The following is a 12,053-nucleotide window of genomic DNA, read 5'->3' as shown; positions in this document are numbered from 1 at the left end:
TCATATAGCTAGTAAGTGTTTGAGGCAGGATTTGAACCCAAGAAGATAAGTCTTCCTGATTCCTGGCCCAGTACTCTATCCATAGCACCACCTTGCTGCCCCATGAAAATGTTAGACTAGTTTAAAAATATAAGGTGTTATGGAAGGAAACTACAACTAGTGAATAGGAATAAAAATGTTATCAGCTCTTCAGTACCAAAATTTCATGATCCACAGTTCTTTAGGTTACAATGTCTTTAATATTGTGGGTACTTGATAAATATTAAACGGGAAGCATATGTTTGTGGGGAAGGGTAGAATTTTGTTTCCCCCCTTTTTTGTGAATACCCCAAGCCATTTTCTGTGGCACCACAGTTTGTTACTGTGGTGGAAAGCTCACCTCAGACTTAACAATTCTTCTGTATGGGATGCTCCATTTGGAAAATCTCCAGTATGTACATATAACTTAGCTTGTAAGTATGACTAAAAAGAAAATAAAAGCACCTGCTCATTTTTCTTGTGCTGATCTCACATTGTAGTTTGTTTATTTCTCTTTTCTGTTAAGTATGGTCTTTAAGTCAGGGAAAGTAGCTTTCAATAAGAGCTCCGTGGTTCAAATTTTGTACTGCCTTGATGACCATCCTGAAGTCTAAAACAATTCTTCATGCATAATCTTGTCTATCTTTTTATTTTATGTAAAATCTATGATGAGTGTCGGTTTTGCTAAAATAGTCTCTTGCAGATTAGTGAATGATACAGACAGTGAATGATTCCTCTGGAAGAGGGAAATGCATACCAAAATCCTTCCAAGACTGTCTTAGCTCCTCTTGCAATTAAATAGTCCTTATAATTTATTCTTTTGGTGGGAAACATGTAGTAAGATTCTCTTTTGGTTTTTGGTAGCAGAGAGGGTTTTATTTGCTGTCATCCAGCAATCTCTTCAACTGGAAATCCTGCTTATATTATTCCTATAAAAATCTAAATTATGTAGTACACAATTGCTATGTTTCTTATCACCTTAAAAATGCAGGGGGCATCTGGGTGGCTCAGTGGATTGAGAGCCAGAGACAGGAGGTCCTAGGTTCATATTTGGCCTCAGACACTTCCTAGCTGTGTGACCCTGGGCAAGTCACTTGACCCCCATTTCCTAGCCCTTACCACTCTTCTGCCTTAGAACCAATACATAGTATTGATTCGAAGACGGAAGGTAAGGGTTTAAAAAAAAATGAAAGTGAACATTTCTCTCAAAATGTAATTCTAGAAAATGGTGTTAGCTTTATATTAGAAAACTCTCTGGGCTTTAGAATATACATGTTAATAATTTCTCCCTTGATAAACATTAAGGCAAAAGAGATTAAGTATCACTCTTTTCTAAGACTCAGAATTTCAGATGAAAAATGTAATAGGAAAGTTTATTTGTTTTGGGGGACAGAGGTTGTCCACTGATAAAATTAATACTGATTGTTCTTCTCTTATACATGATATCTGAGGTATCCTTCATGTAGAGGACTATGCTGATCTAGAAACTTTCATGATTTATGATAGGGTCTATAGTGATATAGACTCTGGATTTTTGTTGCAAGTATACAAATGATCCACATTTCAGTTATATAGGTGACCAGAAGTCAGGTATTTTAACTTAAGAACTTAAATAAAATTAAAATGTAACATTTTTGCTCTGTAAAATAAGAAATAAATCTGGTTGTTGTAGCTCTTAAAGCCGAAAACACCAATAGAGTTACATAGTATTCATTTTCCTTTACTTCTTAAAGATAAATTCCTTTAAAATGCAAGACATAATGTAGACAGGAACATGGCAATTTATATATTCACCTCAAAATACATTGTCTTGGCATTTCCAGTTCTATATATTTTCCTGGGTAAAAATTCAAAATTCTACAGAGCTGTTACAGATTTCCCTTGTTTTGTGTAATATGGAGATATGCCTACACTGAAATTATTTTTGACTTGTGATTGAAGGTTGTTTTAAGCATCTAAAGAAGAAATTTGTGGTATTAGATTCCATTCTACGCAATGGCTTCAATCATTGTTAAATCTCTCTCTATATGGGGCAGCTGGATAGCTCAGTGGATTTAGAGCCAGGTCTGGAGACAGGAGGTTCTAGGTTTAAATCTGACCTCAGACACTTCCTAGCTGCGTGACCCTGGGCAAGTCACTTGACCCCAACAGCCTCCCTTTTCCTCTCTTCTGCCTTGGAACTGATATTTAGTATTGATTTCAAGATGTAAAGTAAGTGTTTAAAAAATATCTATTTATTATAGTCTGTCCAAACTATAGAAGTAAACATCAGTGCTTTAGTGTCAGAAGAAACATATTATCTTATTATCTCACTTACTATCTTAGGTGTGTGTTTTCAAGGACATGTCTAAGATTTTCATCTTTTAAATCATTTATACAAAGTACTTGCTCTGATAATAAACTTTGTATAGTTATTTAAGGTAAGCCTTAAGTTTATGATCTCTGATTTGGAATTCTGACCAGGTTGCTAACATTGTACAATGATATCTATTACCCCTGACATAAGATGGTTTTTTCCTTCTATTTCATACAGTTTTCTCACATTATAGTATATGACATTTCCATTATAATCCTACTATCAATTCCTATTTATATAGCATTTTTAATGGTACTTCAAAACTCCATTATCCCCTTGATATTAGTACTGCCTCTAGTAATGCAGATCACAGTTTTCCACACCTCTAAATTCCTCACTTGGTCTTTAGATCACTAACAATAATCTTCTCTGTATTTTGCTGGTCGTCAGACAAAACATTTTCCAACTGTAGTTCATTTCAGTAATGGCTGCAGTGCTCTCCCACATAGATGAGCTTTGTTCTTAATGTGGAACTTTGGAGACTCGCCTCACTAGGAATTACTGATTTATTCTAAAAGAATTAAGAATAAGATCAAGCAATATGGTAAATATGGCCATAGATAGCATGGCTTATTTGGAATATCCCGGCATGTTAATGGTTGATTTTGTTCACTATCTGATAATATGACCCCAAATACTAGTTTGGCAATGTTGTAGTTCTTTCTTTTTCTATGCCTCTCCCACCCCTTCATTTAGCTAAGTCCTTAGGGGAAAGAGAAATAAGTGGAGAGATAATGTGAGGAAGTGGATAAAGAGCCAGGCTTGAGGGTGGATTCAAATTCCGCCTCAGACACATGCTCAATAGGTAAATATTAGTCACTTAACTTGCCCCTGCTCCAAAGAATTCTCCAAAACTAAGTTACAATGCTTCAACTAATCCACATTGGTAGAGGATATTTTCTCACTTGGAGGTATTTCCAAATATCAGTGAAATCACAGATCTGAAAACAACCACACAAAAAAAGTAGTTTTTTCTCTTAGACACTTCTGATTACTAATCACTTTATACAATGCCTAACTCTGAGCTATCATTAGGTAACAGCTCTTTATTAAGAACAAGGTAAAAAAGATTAAACATTAAATGAGTATTGATGACATCATTCTCTGAATTAAGTTGTGTTCCAGTGGTATAATACTTTCCCCCTTGTTAACAGCACTTCCCCTATGTGCTTATAGTTTAGGGGAAAACTGGCATTCATAGGTCAATTGGCCATCCACAAAGAAAGATCACTGCCAAGTTATATTTTACTATAAAGGATTCAATTCGATTCAACAAACATTTATTAAGCAACTACTGTGTGCAGAGCAATATGAGTAGAGAGAGAGATAACAAGCTTAGAAAATACTATCCTTGCCCACCCTCATGAAGCATTGACCCAATGACACAAATATCTCATTGATCCAGTAATTCTCTTTTAGGTTTAAGAGTAATGCTATGGAAATATTCAGAGTGTATCATTGAAAAAAGATAATTTAAGATACAAGGGAAAGTTAAATTTCAGTGCATTTAATGGGATTTAAAGCTCTAAAAATAAGTTAATTGATAGCTTTGATAGACTATGATATCAAAAAATTTTAAATATACCTACTTATGACTATGTTTAATCACTAGTCTCAAAAAGACTTCAGGCTGCAAACATAGATTGAATGTTGATCCTGTTCATGTGTCATGCCCCTTCACCTAAATGGAACCTGTGTCTGTTGTGTTTCACATTTGTTCATTTTCTTTTATTTAAATGGAAATTGTTTTAATTAAGTGTCATTATCAGAGAGAGCTGTTTCTCTTTCCTATCTCTCCCCAAATTTGAGATTACAAAATGCCATCTTATATTCTTCCTGTGAATGGTATGCTCCATAATCAGGGTATGCCATAGGTGGTTATTTTGGTATGAGGTGCAACATCATCTGTGGCTGAAAACAAAGAACCTCAATTTTGGCAGTTTGGAAATACGGGGCCTTGTGCCAAACACCATAACTCCTCAAACATTTGGAAATCCCCACCTAAGGATGCCCGTCCCACCTAGCCTTCAAAGATAGCTCTGTCTTTGAAGTGACTGTGTCACATTAGTGGTTTGTGGTCACACTGGCTAGGGCCAATTCTCTGTACTTCTTTGTTTTTGTTAATACTCCTGATTTTTAACAGGGTGGCAAGTATACAGAGTGAACCTGGCCAACAGAATCTCCTTATTCAGCAACCCCTGGGAAGGAAGAGAGGTCTAAGGCAGGTAAGTACTTGAGGACATACGTGATCGTATTCAAGACAGAGCCAGTGGATTCTCTCAAGTTTCTCTTGCCTTTACCCTATTTCATTTCTTTTAGCTAAGACGACCCCTTCTGTCTCGTCAAAAGACTCAGTCTGAACCTCGAAGCCGCCATGGGGCTCGGCTCTCAACTACTCGCCGAAGCATCCAGCCTAAAACAAAGCCCACAGGTAAGGCAACATTCACCCACGTGACAGTGTGGGTACACAATGACATGTTGTAAGGGGAGCGGGTGCCTGGATATAGAAGGTGGTACATAGTTTAGGGTTATCTTTTCCTTATTGTAAAGAGATGATGGGAGGAAGAGTTCTGTGCATACCAACACCGTTATTTTCTAGATGTTGGGAGATTCCACATACACATACCCTTTTCTCTCCACCTCCAGAAAGTAATATACTATTTGGTTAAGAGAGTTTATTTTTAAAAGGTTGATACCTTTTCAATCAAATAAGCAAGCCAATATTCACTAAACACCTACTATGTGCCAGGCGTTGTGCTAAGCACTGGAGATACAAAGAAAAAAGTGACAGTTCCTGCCCTCGAGCTTACATTCTAAGGAGGGAGACAACATGTACCAATGTAAGTATATACAGAATATATACAAAATAAATACAGGGTAGTTTTGAGAGGGAGGACACTAGCAGCTAGGGGTATCCAAAAAGCATTCATGTAGAACGTGGCACTTGAGCTGAGTAACCAGGGATTCCAAGAGATAGCACTGAGCAGGGAGAGAATTCCAGGCATGGAGGCTCATTGGTGCAAAGACCTAGAGACAGGGTCTTTAATTGTTAAAAATTATTAAATGTTTAAGATGGTGCTTAGAAGGAAGATAAAAAAAATTAAGGCAGATCCTTTTCTAGGGGAGGTACCTCATGTATACACATGCACAAAATACAAAAAGTCATAATGATATGCATCCATCTGCCCATACAAAAGGCCAAATCCTTAGCTCATTAATTAAAGCCAAGTTTGGACAGCTGTCATAAAGGATAATGATTTATTAGCTTAATGCAGTAAATCTTAATGACTTCATAAAAATAATGACTACAACAGATTTTTTTTGTATTATAGAGGCATTAAATCAAAATATTTACTTTTACTAACAGATAATAGTAATGCCAGTAAAGGCGGGAGAGCTTAGTTCAGATGAATGAGAGCTGAAAATGTCAATTGTGTTTTTCTGTTCATCCCCCATTTTCTGCCTCCCCGGAAACAGATCAGAAACGATCAGTGACCTTCACAGAAACTCAGCCAGAGACGGCACCTTCCCCAGCAGATACCCTTCCTGCCACCACCCAACAACAGTGTTGCAGCAAGAGCAGTCCTGGTCAATCTGGTAAACCAGAAGCAGGAGAGAAACCAGTCCTCACATCTTCCCCCGCCACCATAGTTGCTGATCGGCACAGCCAGAGTCCCTGCCAGGTAATGAATGGCTCTCATGATACCTTGAGACTGACTTCCCTTTAGGTATAATTTGAACATGCAGTGGTTTCCTGATTTTTATATTTTATGATCAAGCCTGAGGCAATTAACTTCATTTGAGAGAGCACTACTACTAAAGCTGAAATCAATAATTATTCTACATGAGGTACTTTACTTGATGGAGAAGAAACATTTTGGGTACAAATTTTGAGAGAAAGCATTTTGTATGGAACTCCAAAATATTCCTTTGAGGCAACAAGGAGGCAGGGTGGATAGAGTATGGAGTCTAGAATCAAGAAGAACACTATCAAGTTTGAACACTACTTCTGATGTGTAACTCAGCTACAGTTTACACATCTATAAAATAAGGATAATTCCACTTTGTTATAGTCATTTCAGTTGTGTCTGATTCTTCATGACCCCCATTTGCAGTTTTCTTGACAAAGATACTGGAATGTTTTGCCATTCCTTTTCCAGCTCATTTTACAAATAAGGAAACTGAGACCAGAGTTAAATGAGGGTAGTAAAGGTCTGAAACCAAATTTGAACTGAGGAAGATGAATCTTCTTGACTCCAAACCCAGCACTCAATCCACTGTGCCACCTAGCTGCCCTAACAATAATAATAACAATAACAGCACTTACTTCAAAATGCATGTAAAGCACTTTGCAAAATTTAGAATGCTATAAATGTTAGATATTCTTTTTGAAGTAATGGGTAGAAACATTTGATATGACAAGTTTCAGAGAAATGACTGGTATAATACAAGAGCGTTTAGAAGAAGAGCAGCAGAACCACACAGGGATAGAAATTGACAAAACATTTTTACTACTGATGCAGGGAGGAAAGAGAAAAACAGATGCCAACAAGGGAATGGTCTCATAGTCTCAGTGTGAAGGCCCCATTGCCCTGGAACTATGAAGTGGCTTTTGTACTCCAGTGGAAAGCTCAGAGCTCCTCATAACCCAAATTTATTAGATCTTTAGACAAAGAGCCAGCATGGCACCAATAGGAGACTACTGTACTATCCATAGAAATATAGTTGAGTGAGGATATTTTCTAAATTGCCATATAAGGAGTGAAGGAAGATGCGGGCATACAGGGAATTTAACTCCAGCTGTGCCATCTCACAAGACACAAAGAGACAGAAGGGGGAAACTTAATAACCAGTCTCTGGGCTTATTAGCTTTAGTATACATGCTGGGGTTCTGGGGCCAAAAAAAGCAAAATTAATTTTCACCAGACTATGATTGCCTTTGTTGAAATGAATGATTCAAATATCAAAATGGAGCTATACATATGTATGTATAGACACTCAAAAGTACTTGCCAGAAACAATTTTGCCTAAAAAGCATTGATTAATTTATATGTGGCCTTAAAATAAAGTCTTTTATACTTTATATTAAAATGAGAAATTGTATTCTATTCAATGCAACAAATATTTGTTAAATGCCTAGTGTGTTCAAAGTACCATACTAGGAATTGAAGATGGATACAAAGACAAAAATGAAACAGTTCTTATGCTCAAGGACCTTACATTCTCTGATATAATGTATATACAAATTAAAACATGAGATTTTAAATAATAAAATAATTTTAAGAGAGAGGGAGAAAGCAAAGAAATTTTTTATGAAGCCATTTCATAAAAGGGTTTAATAATGCTAAGTATTATGATTATAGTCTTTTCTATGACATTCTGAGGAAATTAGAGAGGTATCTGAAATGGAATAATTATTTTTGAAGCTCTTTGGTGGTACATGGAATCATAATTAGTGTTGCAGGTCATCCAGTCCATTTCTCTCATTTTTAAGATGAGGAAATTGAGAAACAAAAAGGCTAAGTGAATTACCCTAACTCAAATATATAGTAAATAACAAAGCTGGGACTGAAACCCATGTCCTCTGACCCCAAATCCCAGCAATCTTTCTCCTATATAAAACTGCCTCTAATCTCTGAATGCAAAATTTTGGCACTTAGAAAGAATATTTCCTCTGCCTTGTGAAGGTCTCAAACTTATTGGCTATCTTGGTTCTAGAGTAAGGACCATCCCACTGAAGAGAAAGTAAAGGAAAAAGAAGATGATGCTGAGGTCACACAAGGAGCTACAGCACATAGCCCGTCATCTACCCAGCTTTCAGACACTGAAGACTTCGCAGGACTTGAGACCACAAGCTTGCTACAGCCTGATGACACCATTCTTCATATCAGTGAGGAAAATGGGATGGAGAATCCTCTATTAACAAGCCAGTTCAGTTTTACTCATATTGAACTGGGGGAGACAGATATTGACCTAGATGAATCTCATGTTTAATTTTATATTTAATAGGGGTTAGGGGAAGAATGAATTATCTTGCTGAAGCACTTACATTTCTCTAGGTAAGACAGTGGTGACAGATTATCATTAGCCAATTTAAAAAAGCACTTTAGATCCATAGAGGGCACAAATCTAAGCAAGTTCGCTACCAATCCACAGAATATTTTTTAAAAATAATAAAATTAATTAGACTCATTTGGTTTTGTGAAGACCACATATGCCATAGAAGAATGGGAGAATGAGCCATTTCCATGCATATAATTTGTCATTCATTAAGCCTTGAGCTATTACAAATATACTGTAAACATCATGTTATCTAAGAAAAAGGACAAACTTACTAATATATTCTAAAAAAAAGAAACCCACTCTTTGAAAATGTTGGTCACATTTACATCTCACCTGAATGTTATTTTTATAGTTTCAAAATAAATATATAACTTATTCGTGAGTAGCAAATTATATTTAAGATGAAATAAAATACCAATATCACAAAGTTAAATAGAAAGAAAAGTCCACTGCTGATTTTCCTAGTAAAAAAATAATATCATTAAGGAAAAGTGTAGTTTTTTGAGGGATAGGCTTTCCCTTTCACTTTACTTTATAAACCAGAATGCTAATGTTATAAGAACCTTCTGTCCATTTCAAAATATAGCTATCTGGTTATACAGTATTATGTGGGGAGAGGAACAGTTCTTTACAAAGCTAAAAATTCTTTTCAGAGACAGAGATTATGATTATGTGAAGGCCAAATGTGAAAACAGTGGCTAAAAGGGATGAGATTTCTTATTATAGCCATGATTATATCAAAGTATGGCTATGGAGGCAATTGGAAATATGTATTTATTCTCAGGAATAGTAGTTGTTGTCGATCCTCAAAGACCTACTCTCCTATGGCTACTGTTAGTACTGTACTGAGGTTATTAGAACCAACTTAATAGCCTTTCCTTTATGATAACAGTATTCCTAAGGGCCTCAAAGGAACATACATTTAATATACAAGATAACACTCTAGAAATGAGAAGATTTCTCCATCATTTAGGCCAAGTCATAAGTTATTCCTATTCTTATGGCTTGCACATGGGCTTTTCATATGAAGTTATTTCCTTAGTGTTCAAAGAAATATGAAAAGAGAGGGATTGATCTCACTATGATAAAATCATAGGATTATGGATATCACAATTCAAAGTTGAATTTAAATGTTTATATTAGAAAACGACATGTCTATAAGGCAAATTACAAACTTATGCTTCTCTGATTCTTTGACTTATGCCTAAATTAAAATGCTATGTAAATGCAAAGTCTAATCCTAGAGTTGAAGTTAAACATAGACCTTATGTTACAATGAATTTTAAATTATTCTGTATGTCTATACTTTATCTATATTGGTTATATACCCTATCTGCATATACAGAGGAGGCTACTAAACCTAAATCTAATACAGAAAAGGCATTCTTCTAGTAGAGATACTTAATGAATCAGCTTAAAATTATATTTTGAATGATGTCAAAATGTAATCTAAAGACATTCTTAGCCCTGTCAGAGAATACGATGTGATGTATCGCTAAATAAATGATGAAACAAATACCTGCCTAAACCTAGATTAAGTAGAAATTCAAAAATTAGAGAGGCCAAATGTACTCTTATTTATTTTACAGTATTTCATATAGTTTGCACTTATTGCCATCTAACCCTCCAATGCAGGTACATATCTATTATAAGGATTTTGTGAATCTCTCAAGTAAGCTGGTATATTTCTGCTATTTAGAAAATATGCTGCTGCTCAGTTAGTGTTAGAGGCCTTATGTCTATGTAATTTTCAAGTGTCTGGGTTGTGTGAACGTCTTTATGTATGTGCATGTTCCAGTCCAGTTTATTGATTCAGATTAGACATAAACATAATTGTACAGGAGAGCAAAAAAAAAGGGGGGGGCGGTTATGGAGGGAGGTGGGATGTTAAGGAACAACGTTACTTTCAACAAGTATCTTAAGTACAGTTTCATATAGTTATCAAAGCACAGGACTCCTTTTAAAAGTGACATCATGCCTATTTGCTTTTTATCTAATCCCTCCTTGCTTTTCTACTGTTGATGTCTTTTAAAACTTCTTCAGTGTTCCAAATATCAGTATAGGTAAAAAAAAAATAGCCCCTCTTCTAAGAAATATGGCCTTATTTAGAGGGAGTGTTGACCTACTAGGGCAATATCTCTGCTTCTAGGTGTATTCAGGTTTGTTTGTTTTTTAGACGTCCTAAATTATGTTGAATGTCTATGTGTATGGGTAAAATATTTGTATGTATGTACATAAGATTGTCATAAGTTGTATTTTCAGGATTATTGTTGTCCTGGAGTTTAAAGGTATAGGAAGGGAGGAATAAAGATGAAGAAAATTATACAGAATTTTAACCATTTGCTTAATGTTCAAAACATTGAAAGCAGGTGCTTTTACTGAATGGAAGTCTCAATGTCATTTATCTTGACAAAGTAAATAGAATAACCTATTTCGAATATAGGGATCATTTGTTAAAACATTCATATATATAAAAATGTATTGATTTATGTTGGGGAAAATATAACAAGAGCCCTTCATGATGAATGTCTTCAAATTCAACAAATTGCTCCTTAAAATAACCCAAAAATGTCCAAGCCTAATTTGTCTTTTTAGATCACTTAAACATACCTATTCCATAATGGTCGATGATGGTTCAAATGAATTAGATTTAATTTATCCAGTTCAAATGCTTGGGATAGATGGTTGAATATTTTTCTAAGAATCTCCTACTTGCAAATTGTGAAACATTTTTCTCCAGTGTATCATGTACCCCAATGGTGTCAAACTCTAAAAGTAGGGGTCACTGTACTATACATAAGGATCCCAAAAGGCTGCATATTAACTTAGTTTTCAAATGTTACATTATCTATGCTCTATTGTATTTTTGTTTGTTTTGTCAAATATTTCTCAATTACATTTTATTATGGTTCAGGCCACACTCGGGAGTGTTGTGGGTCACATGTGGCCATGGGCTGCATGTTTGACATCTATGACGTACCTCATAATCTGTTGACTTCATATAGTACCTTCTATTTTATAAAAGAGGAAAACTGAGTCACAGAAAAGGTTGTAGTAATGCACGTAGGAATTATGCTGATAATATATACTTTACCAAAATTCTTCAAAGTGTGATGGGGAAAAGAGCCTGTGAGGTATCAGTTTCAGGCTAAACCAGGGTGAATCTTGGTTTAGGGAGTCAGTATGATCTAGTAGATAGAGCAATGAATTAAGAGGCAGATCCCAATTCAAATCCTTCAGTGAAGTCAGTTAATTAACATCTTTTGGCTTCAGTTTTTTATTGTAAAATGGGGAAAGGAGTGAGAATTAAATGATCCCTAAAGTCCCTTCTAGCTCTAAATCCTGTGCTCCACAGTTTCTAATTTTAAGCTTTTAACAATTATTACAGCATGACCACATGGCCCTTGTTTTGAAAGAGGAGCTCACCTTCTAGTCAACAAAGGGCATTCTTTTGCTCTGTTATCTGGCTAGGAAAACATCAAAGATAAAAGCAAGGTGCTGGGAGGAAGGATCATAAAAGGACATTATTTCAGCTCAATGCATAAATTAAAAGTTCAATCTCAAGTTATCAGAATAATAGAAACCAGAGGCTGGTGAATCTGCTCCCTGGTTCAGT

The 12,053-nt window shown here is 35.6% G+C and overlaps 1 protein-coding gene across 31 annotated transcripts in view; it reads left to right on the top strand.

Moving 5' to 3' along the window:
- Nucleotides 1-8,732, top strand: part of UNC80 (unc-80 homolog, NALCN channel complex subunit) — a 230,409-nt gene extending 221,677 nt beyond the window's left edge. For all 31 annotated transcript variants that reach the window (XM_056808118.1, XM_056808124.1, XM_056808110.1 and 28 more), the window contains 4 exons: nucleotides 4,518-4,599; nucleotides 4,694-4,805; nucleotides 5,852-6,057; nucleotides 8,093-8,732. In XM_056808118.1, coding sequence (XP_056664096.1) covers nucleotides 4,518-4,599; nucleotides 4,694-4,805; nucleotides 5,852-6,057; nucleotides 8,093-8,368 — 676 coding nt within the window. In that variant the 3' untranslated portion in view covers nucleotides 8,369-8,732. The remainder of the gene's footprint in view (nucleotides 1-4,517; nucleotides 4,600-4,693; nucleotides 4,806-5,851; nucleotides 6,058-8,092) is intronic.
- The last annotated feature ends 3,321 nt before the right edge of the window (nucleotides 8,733-12,053 follow it).

The sequence above is a fragment of the Monodelphis domestica genome, chromosome 8, assembly GCF_027887165.1.
Source record: "Monodelphis domestica isolate mMonDom1 chromosome 8, mMonDom1.pri, whole genome shotgun sequence".
Taxonomy (NCBI): domain Eukaryota; kingdom Metazoa; phylum Chordata; class Mammalia; order Didelphimorphia; family Didelphidae; genus Monodelphis; species Monodelphis domestica.
The sequence above is the reverse complement of the archived record's forward strand: the minus strand, read 5'-3'. Positions and strand labels throughout refer to the sequence as shown.